At 43.7% G+C, this 15,798-nt stretch overlaps 3 protein-coding genes across 3 annotated transcripts; all 3 read right to left on the bottom strand.

The window, feature by feature from the left end:
• Window positions 1-99: 99 nt before the first annotated feature.
• LOC103988097 (acetyltransferase At1g77540) lies at window positions 100-4,402 on the bottom strand. The gene is made up of 4 exons (XM_009406618.3): window positions 4,233-4,402; window positions 3,909-4,154; window positions 539-1,275; window positions 100-344 (listed from the first exon to the last, which is right to left on the bottom strand). Exons 3-4 carry the CDS (start codon window positions 875-877, stop codon window positions 273-275), a joined length of 411 nt encoding a protein of 136 aa, XP_009404893.2. The 5' UTR covers window positions 878-1,275; window positions 3,909-4,154; window positions 4,233-4,402; the 3' UTR covers window positions 100-272.
• Window positions 4,403-5,802: 1,400 nt separating this feature from the next.
• Window positions 5,803-7,585, bottom strand: LOC135676453 (fructose-bisphosphate aldolase, chloroplastic). The gene is made up of 6 exons (XM_065187645.1): window positions 7,436-7,585; window positions 7,079-7,348; window positions 6,873-6,982; window positions 6,706-6,796; window positions 6,317-6,586; window positions 5,803-6,227 (listed from the first exon to the last, which is right to left on the bottom strand). The coding sequence occupies exons 1-6, from the start codon at window positions 7,583-7,585 to the stop codon at window positions 5,949-5,951; spliced, it is 1,170 nt and encodes a 389-aa protein (XP_065043717.1). The 3' UTR covers window positions 5,803-5,948.
• Window positions 7,514-11,290, bottom strand: LOC135676452 (FHA domain-containing protein PS1-like). The gene is made up of 6 exons (XM_065187644.1): window positions 10,968-11,290; window positions 10,706-10,893; window positions 9,463-10,626; window positions 9,231-9,384; window positions 8,824-9,149; window positions 7,514-8,752 (listed from the first exon to the last, which is right to left on the bottom strand). Exons 1-6 carry the CDS (start codon window positions 11,281-11,283, stop codon window positions 8,489-8,491), a joined length of 2,412 nt encoding a protein of 803 aa, XP_065043716.1. The 5' UTR covers window positions 11,284-11,290; the 3' UTR covers window positions 7,514-8,488.
• Window positions 11,291-15,798: the final 4,508 nt, after the last annotated feature.

Here is a 15,798-nt window from a genome sequence, read left to right as displayed (position 1 = left end):
CAGGGTTCAGGCATCCACCATTACATGGAGCAGCAGCCACTAACTCACTCACCATTATATCAAGATGATTTATTCATGCAAAAAATGACACAAGAAAAATAAGAAGAAATTGCAGACTACTTGTATGCATTCACACAAATTATTTTCCCACACAAACTAAAGATAATTCCATCACATAGTAACTATAGAAGGTAATGCAGAAAACTCAACAAAACAAAGGGAAGAACTATTACTTTTTCACAGGCTTCTATGCTCCTTAGCAGATCTTTACGTTACATGCTTGATTTTGGCTCCCCATTGCATACCAGAGAATTCCACGCAGGGTTTCGAGGAAGATAAGTATCCTGCCACAAGAACCACAAGGAAATCAGTATCTGCAACGAGAACAATTCTTGTTCTCCTCGAAAACAAAAGATTCTACATATAGATCCTTGTGCATGGTTATCGGATTACTACAAGGAAAAGAAATCCTTTTTTGGCGCATGCTATTAATAGAGTAAAGTGATTAAAATGGGCAGAAAGTAGGGTGGAAGATTACGGAGATATAGGAGCAGGTGGGGATGACGAGCATGGAGTGGCACTGGGCGTGAGCGAAGGCGGCGTCACAGAGGAGGGCGGCGAGGCCCATCCCCCGCTTGCTCCTCGGCACGTAGGTATGCACCATGTCCATCATCACCGCCGCCCCCTTCCTCTTCTCCTGCTCCGGATTGTCGCTGCTGTTCGCGGCCGCCGCCACGAGGCCAACGCCTCTGAGGTGGTATTGGAGGAAGGCTTCTTTGTCCTCCGTCTCAAACCTCTCCCTTTCCTTGTTCCACACGATCACTGGCGGCCGAGCCTCCTTCACCGTCGAGGAATCGCCGTCCGCCCTCTTCGCCATCGCGCCCCAACCAACCCTTTTTACGAACCGACATCGTGGTTTATAAAAAGGATATTGCCGGACCGCCGAGATCGAACCGGACCGGTTGGAGAATCCAGCGCGAGCCTAATGACCAAATGCGATCCGACCGAGTCAGATCTAACCATACATTCCTCGCGTGATTTGCATCAAAAGAAGGATTCGCTGCTTCGGCTATTTCCAAATCAATGAAAGAAAGAAATCTTGCATTTCTTGATTTAGCAAGTCTCAGTCCATTTCCTCGCAATACGCTCGCTGCTAGTAGACTTCTTCTGCTAAAGATCCGCAGGTAATCATGGCAAATCAGAATGCGGCCTTTTGCACTTCCATGTTCAATGCAGCATGAATGACTCGGATCACTTGGCAAGCACATCAAGAATCTGCAAAGATTTAAGTAAAGAATTTTAATTGGCTCAGATCAGTGTATTCATAAGTAAAGGAAGCTGGAATCTCAATCAACACAAAGAAATACTCAAAACAAGGAAAAAGCAAGCATCACAGTGTAAATAAAACCATTTTGTCAAAGGCATTTACTGCTTGGCTAGATTAGTGTATTCATAAATAAAGGAAGCTGGAATCTCAATCAACACAAAGAAATACTCAAAACAAGGAAAAAGCAAGCATCACTGTGTAAATAAAACCATTTTGTCAAAGGCATTTACTGCTTGTGTTAGAAACCCAGAGGCAGTCAAGCGTTATAAGCAAATTACTACTTGTGTTTTCGATACTTACCCTTTGTATGATTAAAATAAAATTAATATACATATCAGAAAATTGAATAGAAGAATCTTTCTTGATATAAAGCATGCCAACCACAATAAATTCAAATAGACGATAAGCCTTGTGAGCATGTTCAATATGAATAAACGAGCATAATTAAAAATGCCAAATATAGCTGCTCGTGTTTCTTAGTTTGCGCTGCGATAGATTGACCAACCTGAGAGAAAAGTATGACGCCAACAACGAGACCATACAGCAAAAATGGGAATAAGAATTCAAAAATTTTTTTGTAAAGCACTCCAACTTGAAAAATTCAGCAGATTACCTTTGGTAATGTGAAAAGAGCATTTTACCCCTACCTCCGTTGGACCCACTATCATCTCCATCCTGAATCGCCACTCACAGCCCTCACACGAGGGCTGCCACCACCTCCGGTAACCCTGCCACTACACGAGGAAGGAAGGGAATACGAGAGGTGCCACTTCTCGTAGCCCTCATGTGAAAGTCCATTGCTTGTAGCTCGTCGCTTGTAGCCCTCACGTAAGGCTTGTCGTCACCTGCAACCCTCATGCGAGGGCCCCCCATCACCACTCGCAACCCTAAACCCGAGCCTGATCGCCTCTATCTGCCCTGCCTACCGACCCTCATCGTGCTCGCTTGTAGCCCTCTCGTGAGAAAAGAGAAGGCACAAGGGCCACCTCCACGAACCCCATTGGCCCTCGTCAAATATGTCATCGCCTTCATGTGTGTAGAAATGAGTCTGATAAGCGTCGGCAAGGCTGCAAAGGCAACAACGACCCTCACGCGAAGGCCATATGCAAGCACGATGTAGGGCACAACGCAAAGACAATGTAAAGCGATGATACAGGGCGGAGGCGACAATAGGTCCAACGAGAGCTAGGGGGAAAATGATCATTTACGGAAAAAAAAAAAAATGACATTCTACGAAATTTTTTTCAAGATTAAGATGCTCTACGAGAAATTCTCAAAATTATAAACTTTTCTGAGAATTCACTTAATAAGAATCTTGCCCACAAAGAGCTTTGACTGAAGTTCAGGGCCAAAAGAATAAAGCATGGTAACTTTCTAGAATCATAGGCTTACAATGGCATGCTACAAAGGGTTTATGTTGCACAAAACATTGACCTTATGTTCATATGGATATTATCCAATTTGTCAATGCTAAAATTGAGACACAATAGTGTGACAAACTATGTGACTACCCACTTTGCCAACAAAGACAAATTTCTGAGACATGATTATGATTTTTTATGATAAAGATATTTTTCTTTGTTCAAAGACAATAACCGGCAAAGCAACGAGACTTGCATCAGGCTACAAGATCATTTAACACATTTTTTCTTGTAATCAGAAACCTAAGTTGCAACTTGTCGAGATAACCATAAGAAACAAGATCCAATGGAGTACACTTAATCAGAATCCCCTTTGGTTCTCCAAGAATTGTTTGACATACTAACCATTAATCCAGTTCAGTTTTCCACTGCATAAGCATTTCAGATTTCACACATGTTTTATTTAATCTAGTAAACCATAGATATTTTGACCATAGAAAGAAAATGTAAAAAAATCACAATTACATGAATCGGATAATTTTAGTCAATTGCTACACAGATATACATTGTATACATCTTTTAAAGGATAAATTACTCTAACACAAAGAAAAGCAATGAAGCAATAAACCAAGTATGCAATGGAAGTGGTCAAAGATAGATGATATATATATATATATATATATATATATATATATATATATCACATTAATTGACAACCCAGACAGGAGGTCAAATGGACTAAAATTTCTCAATCATAAAGAAAATACTATTCCAAGACAACAAGAAACATAAAAATTCAATCACATATTGTGATTCATCGAAAAAGAAAAGCTTCCCATAAGCTTAAACCATAATCTACCAGCATGGCTGCTTAGTCTCCTTATTGTCCATTGTCCATTTCACTCAAAGAAAGCTGAATCCAACATAAAGTAATCACTTGTATAACAAAGGAAAGCAAGAAACAAAAGAGTACAGGCATCATCAGAATAATGACTCAGCCACATCAAATTATCTAGTCAATTATTCAGCAACAGATACGAATGTGACAATTCAGATTTCAATACAAGTGCCTTGGGATATCTAACTTTAGTAACGAGTCAAACTTCACCAAGAAGAATCATGAATCACAATCAATCCATGAGTAGTTCGGCAATTGAAAGGTGTATATGTGCATGTGTATAGAGAAATATATATAAAGAGAGAGATCTAAAGAGTTATACCGAACACCAGCGTCGCCGACGATGCCGATCGCCATGCCCGCAGACGAACCAGCAAGCCCAGAGAAGAGATGAGCATAGCCATCAAAGAGGTAATACGACTTCGCCTTGTGGGTTATTCCTGGTGCTTATGATCACAGCGATAATCAATCCGTAGATCCCGAGCACTGACCACGAGCATGATCGACTTCATCACGGGCTCCGGTCGCGTCACGCCCATGGACGCCATCCCGTACGCCGCCCCCTTGCCTGCAAACGACACCAGAAGATGAAACCACCAAGAGTTTCGATGGAGTGAAAGGGAAGGGGGAGGAATCGGGAGCTCACAGGAGAAGATGAGGACGGTTTCGTCGCAGCTGAAGGTGGACATCGCCACGACGATCAACGAAACCCTGAGAGACTCTCCATTCCTTCCCCGACTTCGCTTAAACCAGAGGAAGAGAAGCCGAAAGCGTCTGGCGAGGCGAAAGGGGTGGCATGGCCTCTGGTGGTTGCGAAGCTTCTGGAATTGCCCTCATCTAACTCTCATCAAAATTACAGGGCCATAAGAATAATTTAGAGACACAGATGGGGGTGTTATTGTCATTTAAGATGAGGAAAAACATCAACCACTTGCCATTCCCATCGCGCTAATTATCCTCGTAATTACTACTTTTAAAAATAATTTTGATCTTTACCATTTCAAAAATTATATTAGTATCCTTATATTAATAAATAAAAATAAATTATTTAATTTTATTTTTTTTATATAAAATATCATGATAAATCAAAATGACAATATTAAATTCTATGATATTTTCGTCAATAGAATTAATTATGTAAAAATAAAAATAAAAATTTTCTTTTTATAAATATAAAATTCTTAATATAATTTTTAAAAAATATAAACATATAAATACTAGATGTAACTAATTAAGAAGAATAATTAGCTTGATGATACATAAGAAAGTTTGCTTCAGATAAGTCCAAACAAAGAAACAGTATATGCAGAACAAGAAGATCAATGAGCAACAAACCATGAGTGGAGAGCCCAACAGCAACAGAGAAATCAACAAACACCTTAGCTGCTACTATCCTACCGATACCAAGCAAAAGGAAAGAGGAGCATACATACAGGTGAAGGTTACTCCTGACAGCGAAACAAACCCTAACTCACTACATCCTCTCCGGACTTATCAAGCGCAAGCCTCTCTCCTCGACGCCAGCGCGAACAGAGCCTCAAGGTCCGGCGGGTGGAAGTAACCATTCCTGGGCGGACCCCGCCGCTTCCCGAGCGCCCCCGCGGCGGTGGGACACCTCTTCTTCTTCCTCGGCGGCGGAGGGCAACGGATCGCCGCCGGGATCCGGCAGTCCCCTCGCTTGGGGGTCTCCCACCCTCCCATGTCTCCCTTCTCCTCGCGCATCTCCATGGCAAGCCCTCTTCTCGTTTTCAAACGATCGCGAGGAGGGAAGGGCAAAGATGAGACACACGGGATTCCTATATATAAGAATGGACGGTGAACGATTTGTTTTGGAAGCTCCTCTCGCGATTGGCCGTGATGGCGGGAACCGCCGATTGAGTTGCGATAAGGCGGGAAACTCGATCGCACATCTCTCCTGTATTGTTCGTATGTTGTACTTCTTTACGAGCATGGCAGCACTAATTTGGTCGGTGAGTATGGGTCCGTGCACGTAGTAATGTTGGTCGGTGAGCGTGGTTACATGTACCTCGTAACATGACATGCATATGTGTACGTGTATTATTATCGCAATGCAACCTTGGATACCTTTGCGATTGATGTGGAACTCGTACCAATCAATCATAATGTTCACATGTTTTGTCGTTCTTTTTGACGCACTTCACGTCAAAGCCACTGATATTTGTGTAGCATGTAATAGAGTTTGCAACAGACGCAGCTAACAAGCTGTATTCAATCGATACTTAATACCAAATGCAGTCTTATGCAGGCTTAAACATTCAACTACATCGATCGTCGTCTTCCTTGAACAGACCGGTAATCAAAATCCACAGAGATATAGAAGATATCATACTTTGCTGGGTTCTCAGTAGCTGTAGTTCTTGACGTACATCCCCTCTTTAGCTTCTGCAGCTTCGCCCTCGGCTGAGTACTTCCCGAGCTGAGCGAGCGAGTTGGCCTTGGCCCGGACTAGGAGCACGTCCTGCGCAGCCTTCACGTTCTCCGGTCTTCCTCCCCATGTCTTCAGGCAGGTGTTCTGCAGAGCTCTCGCGTAAGAGAAGGAGACGTGCCATGGGTTGGGGCTCTGGTTCATGGCATTCAGGTTCAGGGTTGCCTCCACTTCCGACTGTCCACCGGAGAGGAACTGTTCGCCAAAACATTTACGGGTGAATGGGCATCAATCATCACCTCTATGAGAGAAGCGAACAAGATGATCATGGTGGTGCTGCGTACCATAATGCCAGGAACAGCAGATGGGACTCTTCTGTGCAGGAGCTTCAGGGTGTAGTCGGCGACCTGCTCCGGTGTGGCCTTCTCTTTGCACTCGGCGCCGGGGGTGACCATGCTTGGCTTGAGGAGGATACCTTCGAACATGACGTTGTTCTCAGCCAAGTAAAAGAAGACCTCAGCCCAAACTTTCTGTGCGACCTCAAACGTCCTATCGATCCCGTGCTCTCCGTCGAGCAGTATCTCAGGCTCCACAATTGGAACCAGGCCATTGTCCTGCAAACAAAACGAGAAGATTAGTCGAGGCTGCTTTCTGCTCGTAGCGTGTACATACTGAAAGGAGTTGTATTCACTGATCCTATAATGACGAAAGAATGGAAGTGAAGGAGATGTACTTGAGCAATGGCAGCGTATCGAGCCAGACCCCAAGCAGCTTCCTTCACTGCGAGAGCTGATGGGCCGTTTGGAATGCTGACCACTGTACGCCTGCAACAAGCCGGACATTAGCATGGCTTCCAAACATGCACACAAGAAAGTTCCAGGATGCAACAGTGTATCTTACCATTTAGCAAAGCGAGCTCCCTGCTGATAGTATGCTGCACATCGCGACGCGAGGCCATCCAATCCTTGGCACCATGATTCATCATTTGAGCCAGCAAGTGGCACCAGACCCTGATAACACAAACAGGATGGAAGTAGAACACAATCCTAGATGTGAGTGAAACAAGATGACAATTCCATACGCGTTGGCAAAGATCGAGTGCTCACCTTGTCGACTTTGATCCCTGGCGCTATCTTTTGCTCAACAAGAACATCGACCATCTTCTTACCATCCGTAGTTGACTGGTAGAGAGTTTCCTCGAACAGGATTGCCCCAGAGATGTACTGGCCCAGACCAGGAGCTGAGACAAGGAGGGTCCTGTAAGCTTGTCGGTTTGCCTCTGTGTTCTCCAGCCCAATCGATGCGAGTCTTTTGCCGCAGGTGGCGTTGGATTCATCCATGGCGAGTATCCCCCTCCCTGGCGACGCGATAGTTTTCTGCATGTAGCATTCAGTACTTCAGATCGTGAAGGGTGCTCAATCTTGATTTTAATACCGAACATAGAACATAGTAGGTGGCGTTACCGCGGTCTTGACGAGCTCGTCGGAGTAGGCGCCGGCGCGGACGGTGAAGGAGACTGCCACCGGTTGAGGGTTGGAGGATTTGCGCGCAGCTGCGTGCCATTCTGACCTCTTGGGTAGGAAAGAGGACTTGAGGAGAGTAGCTGAGGCCATCTGTAGAGTGACCTGGTGTCGGCCCTGAGCTGTACCTCTCCCTGAACACAGAGTTCTCTCTCTTGAAGGGTTGAGGGGAATGGTGTGTATAGTTTAAATGAAGGTGGTGAGCAAATGGAGGGAGGATAGGATAGGAGTTGTGAGGTGGAGACTGGCTTTAGGATATGAATGGTGGATGCAGTGGGTGATAAGAGAGGCTACAGTAGCTAACCAGCCGCCTCTAGTTCTTGCATTGTTTTCTTGGAGGCATTTGCTTTGTCTCTTAGTCTCAGACTTTTGGTCTACCTTATCATGCTCTCCTGTTCATACAAATTCTATGGTCACTGATCAAGCTTTCAATTTCCTGAAATCTAATGGCCCAGAGATGTCCTCATTGTTCCCGTGGCAGAACACCACTGTTCTAAGTTTTTTCCTACCTTCTTCTCTTCCCCTTGAAGAGCAAGAGCCAAGGAGACTTGACTGGGAACCAGTATCAGATTTGTGGCAATGATTTGATGAGTACTGATCCATGAAGAAGATGCAAATCTCAAGCAAATACTTTCAATTATCTATGCAATTTCATCCTCACCAACACATTTTTGTTGTGCAGAATCAATCATTAGAACCATCATCAAACACACTGCAGCAGAACTTAATTTTATGCCATTGTCAAGTCCCCAACTTGCAAAGAAAGTAGAAACACATGCAGAAACTGGTCCTTAATTATACCATATATATAATTCGTTTTGTGTCAGATCATAAAGTAACTCGCAAAATTTGAGATACTGCTGTGACAATAAACAGACAGGGTGCACAAATGTATATTCTTATAAAGGAAGCAGAAAGACATCGAGATGGCGTCATGCCTAACCGGATCCGGGCCCAATCCAAGTAATGGATAGGAAATTGGATCCGTTAAGCCGCTTACCAAATATGGAAACTCATCTGTGCATGCTGGTGGGAACCATAGAGCAGTATCAGCTTTAGTCCTTTGACGGCCTCAGCCGCTCTGCCGACTTTTCTCACAGGTGGATGATGTTGGTGGCGGAAACATTTCTCGAACATGCCTACATCATCCGAGCAACACCAAGTTGATCCCCTCGGACTGCTGTTCGCCCAGAGAAACCTCTTCGAGAATGGATTCACGAGGCTCTCACGGAATTCCTTCGGTGTCTCGCATGGCAACCCCTGCAACCAGAGCAAAACCGAGTCTCAGCTGCGGAAAACATTCGCTCGAGAGAACAGGGAGCTCCATTCACCTCTGCCATGGCTTTGATCTTTAGCGTGATGCTGTTGGATAAGAGGACGAGTTGTCCATCTCTTTTGGCTTTCTTGAACGAGAGTGCACAGTCCAGGATGTGGTCCTCTGCACTGGGGGAATCAATCTCGGGTAGGGATAGTGTTCGAGGTGAGACAGGGGGAGTCGGTGCCACTGTCATTGTCTCAGCTGAGCTCTGAACATGAATCCACCAATTTGTCTTCACCATGCACCCTTCTATCCACCGCAGCGCTTTGGATGCCAACAACTTCGTGGAACCGCCGAAAAGGCTCTCGCGCCGCTTCAGGCAGTCGAGTTCCCTGATGACTGAAAAGTAGGGAGCAACAGAGGAACTTGAGCAGCTTAAAGATGTTACATTGGAACAAGGGAGGAATGGAGCCGACATACCAAGTCTTGGAACGATGAGGTGAGTCCCTTTTAGGCCTTCAAGAAGCTGCAAAGACCTCCTTGATTCTTCATCTAGGAAACAGTCTGCGTCGACCACGACGTTCCATATCTTCCTGGCTTCTGCTTTATGGAGCACTGCGCCCATAGATTGTCTCTGCGAGGAAAATGGACTCGGTCGAACACTTGACTGACAAACCGACGCAAGAACTAAGAACGCTTACTAAAAACTTACAGGAGAGCAATCGGATTCGCACTTTACACTCAGATCATCTTTGATTGAGGCGCAGTTACAGGCAGAAGATTTGCTTTTCGAGGCGGAATTTTCTAGCACAGGTTGAAATGGAATCCTTTCAACTCTTTTCTTCGCAATCGCCTCCTCAGTTCTAGTTTGGCTACTGAATGAGAATTCCTTCTTGTCCGAAGGAAGTGCACCGTCATTATCTCCGGCCTTCGCAAGATTTCCACCTACCACTCTTCTTGATTTCATATCTTTACAGGATTCTGGTGTCCGGTTGACTTTGTCACTGTAGAGCAATTCTTCTGACACATCTGAAGAATCTCTGATGATGCTTGAATCCGACATCTTCTTCAAGTTCGCTGCAGAAGTAATCGATTTCAAGATTTTGTGATCTGAACCAGAAGTTACATCTCCCTTGCTACTGCTTACGGAACTCTCAGAGGTGGGTTTTCTAGGCCTCAAGTCACTCAGTACTTCATGCTTCGAGTTCTCCTTGTCAGCAGAGAAAGCCGTATTTGCCTCAGTATCAGAATGTTCTGCAACACATGCAGAGTTTTGCAGGACTCTGTAGCTCCTCTTGGTCTTCTGGCAGCCTGACATTGGAGTCGCATTCTCCTTATCTGAAGCAAAACATTCCTCTCGATCTTGCTCATTTTCACCCAGATTGTCGAATAATACCCTGCATAGTCTTCCCTCACTCTTGGCTTGTTCACAGGCAGTGTAGCTGTCTTTTCCAGTGCCTTCTTGGACGTCGGTATCTGCTCTCGCTTCTCCAAGTCTCTCCTGTCTCCTTGCTGTGAGGGTCCGAAGGAAGCCAACGGACATTGATTTGCTCCTCAATGACAAGAGGCTCGATGGCATGCTCCTCGCCGCGGACCTTTCCGGGCTCAGATGCTCCCTCCTCTCGGATGGTTGCTTAGTAGCAGATGAAACCTTAGTACTCGAATTCTCCACGGTGGTTGGCATCAAAGGCGCATCACATTCCAGCATCGGCACTGGAGAAAAGAAGCACGAGTTCTCCGCTTCCGGTAGTGGGCTGTGCTGCTCCTGTTCCACTGGCAGAGACGACAGATTGATAGATTCCAGCAAAGGCGGTGCCGAAGGGATCACGGCAGCCAACGGATCCTTCGTGTTACTCCTCAAGTCTCCAGAATCGTCCTGCAAGATGGGGACTTGAGCAAACAGTTGTGTGGACAGCGAAGAAACCAATCAAATAGGAAGGAACAAATCGCAAAACCTGATTTGTTTCTTCCTTGCCCTCAGCCAGTGTCTCCAATAGGTTCTCCATCTCAAGCGCGCGGCTCGATGAGACCCATTCAAGCCTGTAAACCCTCGTCGAGGCCCCGAGCCTCAGAGTGTCGCCATCCACCAGGTCGACGGCCACGTTGGGCGGGATCTTGGTTCCCGAAACCCAAGTCCCATGAACTGCATACAAAAGCGAGTCAAATCAACGAACAACGACGAGAAGAAAAGACCGGGGTTGCAGGAGGAGAACGCACCAGAGGAGAGATCGGTGACGGAAAGCTTCCGCCGGAGGGGCACTAGGCGGGCGGCGACATGGAAGCGGCTGATGCTGGGGTGGTCGACGACGACGTGGCAATCCGGATGCCGACCGAAGAGGACCACTTGCCCGTCGTCGTCTTCTCGTCCTCCACGGCTGGGACGGACGGCGTCGCCGCCGGTCGTCGGCGGCGGCGACGGGGGAGGGGAGACGTTGAGGAAGATGCGCTTAAGAATGGTGTCATTCTTGAGTACGGAGAGGACAGCGATCTTGATCTCCTCCTCCTCCGACGACGATTCCAATCTCTCCTCCATTAGGGATTCTTTCTTTCTTGGGTTTTACTCGTTTCTATATATATATATAAAAGGAAATATAAATGAAATTGGGATATGAAAGGAAGGAAGAAGACCGTTGGCTGCATCTGCAACGGCTACGTGGGTCAGAATTTTAATTTTGTTCTTCAAATTTCAAAATGGCATTTCATTTTATCGGAAAACACTAATTTCACCTGGCTCGCCTGCGGGTCCGGTGACCGCTGGGGCCCCACTATGAAACCATAGAACAGGTAAGTAAAGCGGGTTCCCGACTCGACACGTACTTACCGCACCGTGTAGCCTGACGGGCCGTACAGAGGAAGAGGTCAAGCACAGGTGCAGGATGGATGGGCCCCACGTTCCCGAGTTGGGGCGCGAGACCACCATCCTTGATTGGGTCTGGGCCTGCTAGGCCTGGGCCCCACGTTCCCGAGTTGGGGTGCGAGAGCCACCATCCTTGATTGGGTCTGGGCCTGCTGGGCCTGGGCCTTGGTCCCTTGGTAGGTACAATTCCCTATTATAACTTCTCGGGATCTATGCTCTCCCAATTCCCTCTTCCAAACACGTTTTCTATCCATATTAGGTCTCAAATCTAAATTCGATTTTAATAAGTCCAGATTGACACGTGACAGTCCGGTAAGATCCAATCAAGATCCATGCCATGTACAGGAATATTCTAAAAATGGAAAGAAAAAAATCTCACAAAAGATTCCTCTTCTTTAATTCAATATAAAAATATTAACTTAAGCATGAGAATTGAAGTCAGTACTGTCTATTAAGATTGTCGTACTCTTGTCGATTATTACTTGAGAGAGATCAAAAAATACATTTGATATCGATTATTCATATAGATCAACTGCAAAACATGCAGTCGAGTGCACTTTAATTCTCGGAGCATCCGAGTCTGTCTTCCGGTCATATCAGATGTCCAGACCATCAAATATATTATATATATTTTTACTTTGATAATTCGATTGCTAGACCTGTAATGTTGTCTAATCAACGACAGCAGGCATCGTTCAGTAGTTTTTCGATGGCTTCTCTTGCATTACCAGGAATGAGTGGTTTTTGTTGCGGAATTATTAGTATTTTTTGGAATAATTACTAGTCCAAAATACCTTTTAATGCCAAAAATACTAATTACTTTTGTAATGGCAATTGGAATGATATTAACTCCTATTTATTTATTATCTATGTTACGTCAGATGTTCTATGGATACAAGCTATTCAATGTTCCAAACTCTAATTTTGCGGATTCTGGACCACGAGAACTATTTGTTTCAATCTGTATCTTTCTACCCGTAATAGGTATTGGTATTTATCCGGATTTCGTTCTCTCGCTATCAGTTGACAGGGTGCAAGCTATCCTATCTAATTACTTTCATCGATAGTCTTTCATTAATAATACGGAAATAGAATTTTTTGTCTTTGATTTTAAGATTTTTAAAATCGTTCGCGGACTATTGAGACCAATCAAGCACAGACATCCGAACACAATTTGCTCACGATACGTCCGAGATTGAATTATTGCATACAAAGAAATTATTAGCCGTGTTGGTGATAGCAAAAGAGTTTGGGACTCAGCACAACATCGAGAGAGAGAGAGAGAGAGAGAGAGAGAAAAGAGAGTTTGGGCCTTGGCACAACATAAAGAGATAGAGAGAGAGAAAAGACTGACTTATTTCACACACAAAAATGATTAGCTCAGTTGGTGATAGCAAAAGAGTTTGGGACTCTGGACAACATAGAGAGATAGAGAGAGAAAAGACTGAATTATTGCACATAAAAAATGATTAGCTCTGTTGGGTGATAGCAAAAGAGTTTGAGACTCAGCACACATAGAGGAGAGAGAGAGAGAGAGAGAGAGAGAGAGACGGCTGAAGTATCGCACACAAAGATATGATTAGCTCTGTTAGTGATAGCAAAAGAGTTTGGGACTATGCACAACATAGAGAGAGAGAGGGAGCTAATCATTTCTTTGTGTGCAATAATTCAGTCTTCTCTCTCTCTCTCTCTCTCTATATATATATATATATATATATAGAGAGAGAGAGAGAGAGAGAGAGAGAGAGAAAGTGGTAGACAGTTGAATAATCGAAAAAGTAGTGTCAAACTTTATTTTGCTTTCTTTGTATTTTCAATGATACACTTAAAGCCCAATTCACATTTCTTTTCTTACGGGTGTAGTCAAAGTCATAAAATCCGAACCGAATCTATACAAAGTCGAGAATTAGATCCTCGATCGACTTGATTTCCTAATTGTTATATGCAGTGTGAACTTTAAAAAGATTGAATTGCACTTAATTTATTTTTACACTTATTTTTGAAGAAAATTGATTTTTATTATAAGAATGAAAGAGAAGAAATTATTTTATATTTGTTATTTTAAAAATTATATATATATAATAATAATAATAATAACTATTAGTTCCTCAAAAAGAAAAAAGGAGTCAAAATCTTTACCCCCCAATTAGTAAGAGAATGAACTGTAGCATTATGTCTTTCTCGTAATCTATTTTATTAGTCAAATTCTTTTATATTTTGTTACGCTTTTAACGATAAATTTTCTAAAAATAATCTCAAGTTTTTATCCCTTTTTTTCCCTCACGTAGATTTTTTTATGCTTTATTTTTATAAAATATTTTATATTTTTATATAAAAATATTATCCATGCCTCCACTCCATTCGTCGTTGGCCATTATCCTACCCTCATTTTTTATCATTGTTTGTCACTTTTGCTATCGCAAGATTCTTATTATCGTATTTATTACCTCCATCAAGTAGGTGACACCATCCGATCTCTTGCCCAAGCCCTCGCCTCAATCATAATTGATGCCTTTGTTCCTCCCTTCCCCACTCATCGGTCACAATGAAAGCCATAACTTAAGCAACAAAACTCGATCGGGTCCTCATGGTGACAATGAGCATAATAGAACAGAAATAGTCATGACAAGATTGAGATGATGATCAACAGGATAGAGACAAGGATAATATCATCTTTCAAAAAATAAAAAAATATTATACAAGAATTAAAGAAAAAGATGCTTTACTAGAAAAAAAAAGAATAAATAAGAACCGAAGATCTTTTAAGAAAATTTATTTATACATTATTATTATTATTATTTTTATATTTTTAATATAAAATATACCAAATGCAATGACTCGACCAGTCTAGTCTCCACCATTGTAGATAGTTATAATATCAAGCAGACGAGTGTAATATTTGAAATTAGTGTCAAACAAGCATTTAAAATCTTGACTTCTTGCCATAATTATATATATATGCATCAAGATTGACGATCAAACCTCCCAAGACACAAGGCACTGAATTGATCATCATTAGTTTATCTCCATTGCCATCCTCTCTCTCTCTCTCTCTCTCTCTCTATCTATATATATATATATATATATATATATATATATAGGGCTGGAAAACATCACAAGGATAGACTTGGGTTCATTCATTCTTATATTATTATATTATATCATCATCAGGTCAGCTACTTTGACGGGGTCAAAAATCCACGTTGGTGTCACAGAAAACTAAAGATTCGCCGGCAGTAGGAGATCTTCGTAAGATGCCCCTATCACCGTCTTCCACATCCGATGAAAGCTCAACTCAGTGGGGTGGAGTCAGTGGGAGTGTGACGTGCGACTGCATTATTATCTTGAAATCTAAAGGAGACTTGCACCAGAAGCCTAATCACTCATGTTAATGTAACTGTTCTACCCTCTCCGGATGACACAAGGGAAGCATATTCAAAGATGGCAGCCCTTCGTCTTTTCCTAGAAGCCTCCTCCAGGCTGAGCGATGCGAGACAAGGCGATTCTCCGAGCACTTGGCGATGCGGGCGCTCGCGAAGATGCCAAATCCAGATTTCTCGGTTAGGTGGAATCCGACTTGCTCCTGCCTCGTGCTGTGCTTCTTTGAATTGACTGCGATGCATCGAGGCATGTCGTGCGAGGAGGGGTGGTCGTCGGAGACGCTCCCATTACGTCCCCATTCGTGGCTTGCATTTAATGAAACGGGTGGAAAAGTCATGATCAGAACGCCTCGGTTGCTTCGTACCGTATGGAAGGAACACTCGACATGTTTCGAGGACATCTTATTTTAGTTCATACTTTGCTCCCCGAAGCAGATCTTGATGGGATACGGATGGCGTGTAAATGAGGGTTGGATGGATGTCAGCACAGAAACTAGTCAAAGCTTTTTATCATCATGTGCAGAGCGTGGATTGGAAGAAGAACTATTCAGCAGCGTTGCCATTGCCCAAGTCATCTTTGAAGCAGTGTGAGTGGATGATGTGATAGGGCAGAATCTGGCAATTGGATCGGCATGCTGTGGGGTTGGGGGAAGTCAGGTGGCACAACTTTTTCGTTGTATTTTCCTGCATGCATTGCGTAGGATCAGTATGTGGAATATTTTGCGTCTCGGAGGAGATGAAGTTATCCACGTCCTTTGGCTGACTCTTATCCTCTGTTTCTTTCTAGTGTCTTTTATTTAGCAGCCATCTA

The sequence above is a fragment of the Musa acuminata genome, chromosome BXJ1-6 (genome assembly GCF_036884655.1).
Source record: "Musa acuminata AAA Group cultivar baxijiao chromosome BXJ1-6, Cavendish_Baxijiao_AAA, whole genome shotgun sequence".
Taxonomy (NCBI): domain Eukaryota; kingdom Viridiplantae; phylum Streptophyta; class Magnoliopsida; order Zingiberales; family Musaceae; genus Musa; species Musa acuminata.
The sequence above is the reverse complement of the archived record's forward strand: the minus strand, read 5'-3'. Positions and strand labels throughout refer to the sequence as shown.

Coding starts and splice junctions, on each gene's coding strand:
- LOC135676453 (XM_065187645.1), bottom strand. CDS start 7,585: ATGGCCTCAGCTACTCTCCTCAAGTCCTCTTTCCTACCCAAGAGGTCA. Junction 6,797..6,872: donor GGAGCTCGCTTTGCTAAATG/GTAAGATACACT, acceptor GGCTTGTTGCAG/GCGTACAGTGGTCAGCATTC. Junction 6,587..6,705: donor GATACGCTGCCATTGCTCAA/GTACATCTCCTT, acceptor TTTTGTTTGCAG/GACAATGGCCTGGTTCCAAT.
- LOC103988097 (XM_009406618.3), bottom strand. CDS start 877: ATGGCGAAGAGGGCGGACGGCGATTCCTCGACGGTGAAGGAGGCTCGG. Junction 345..538: donor CCACCTGCTCCTATATCTCC/GTAATCTTCCAC, acceptor TTCTTGTGGCAG/GATACTTATCTTCCTCGAAA.
- LOC135676452 (XM_065187644.1), bottom strand. CDS start 11,283: ATGGAGGAGAGATTGGAATCGTCGTCGGAGGAGGAGGAGATCAAGATC. Junction 9,385..9,462: donor GCGAATCCGATTGCTCTCCT/GTAAGTTTTTAG, acceptor TTTTCCTCGCAG/AGACAATCTATGGGCGCAGT. Junction 9,150..9,230: donor CCTCATCGTTCCAAGACTTG/GTATGTCGGCTC, acceptor CCTACTTTTCAG/TCATCAGGGAACTCGACTGC.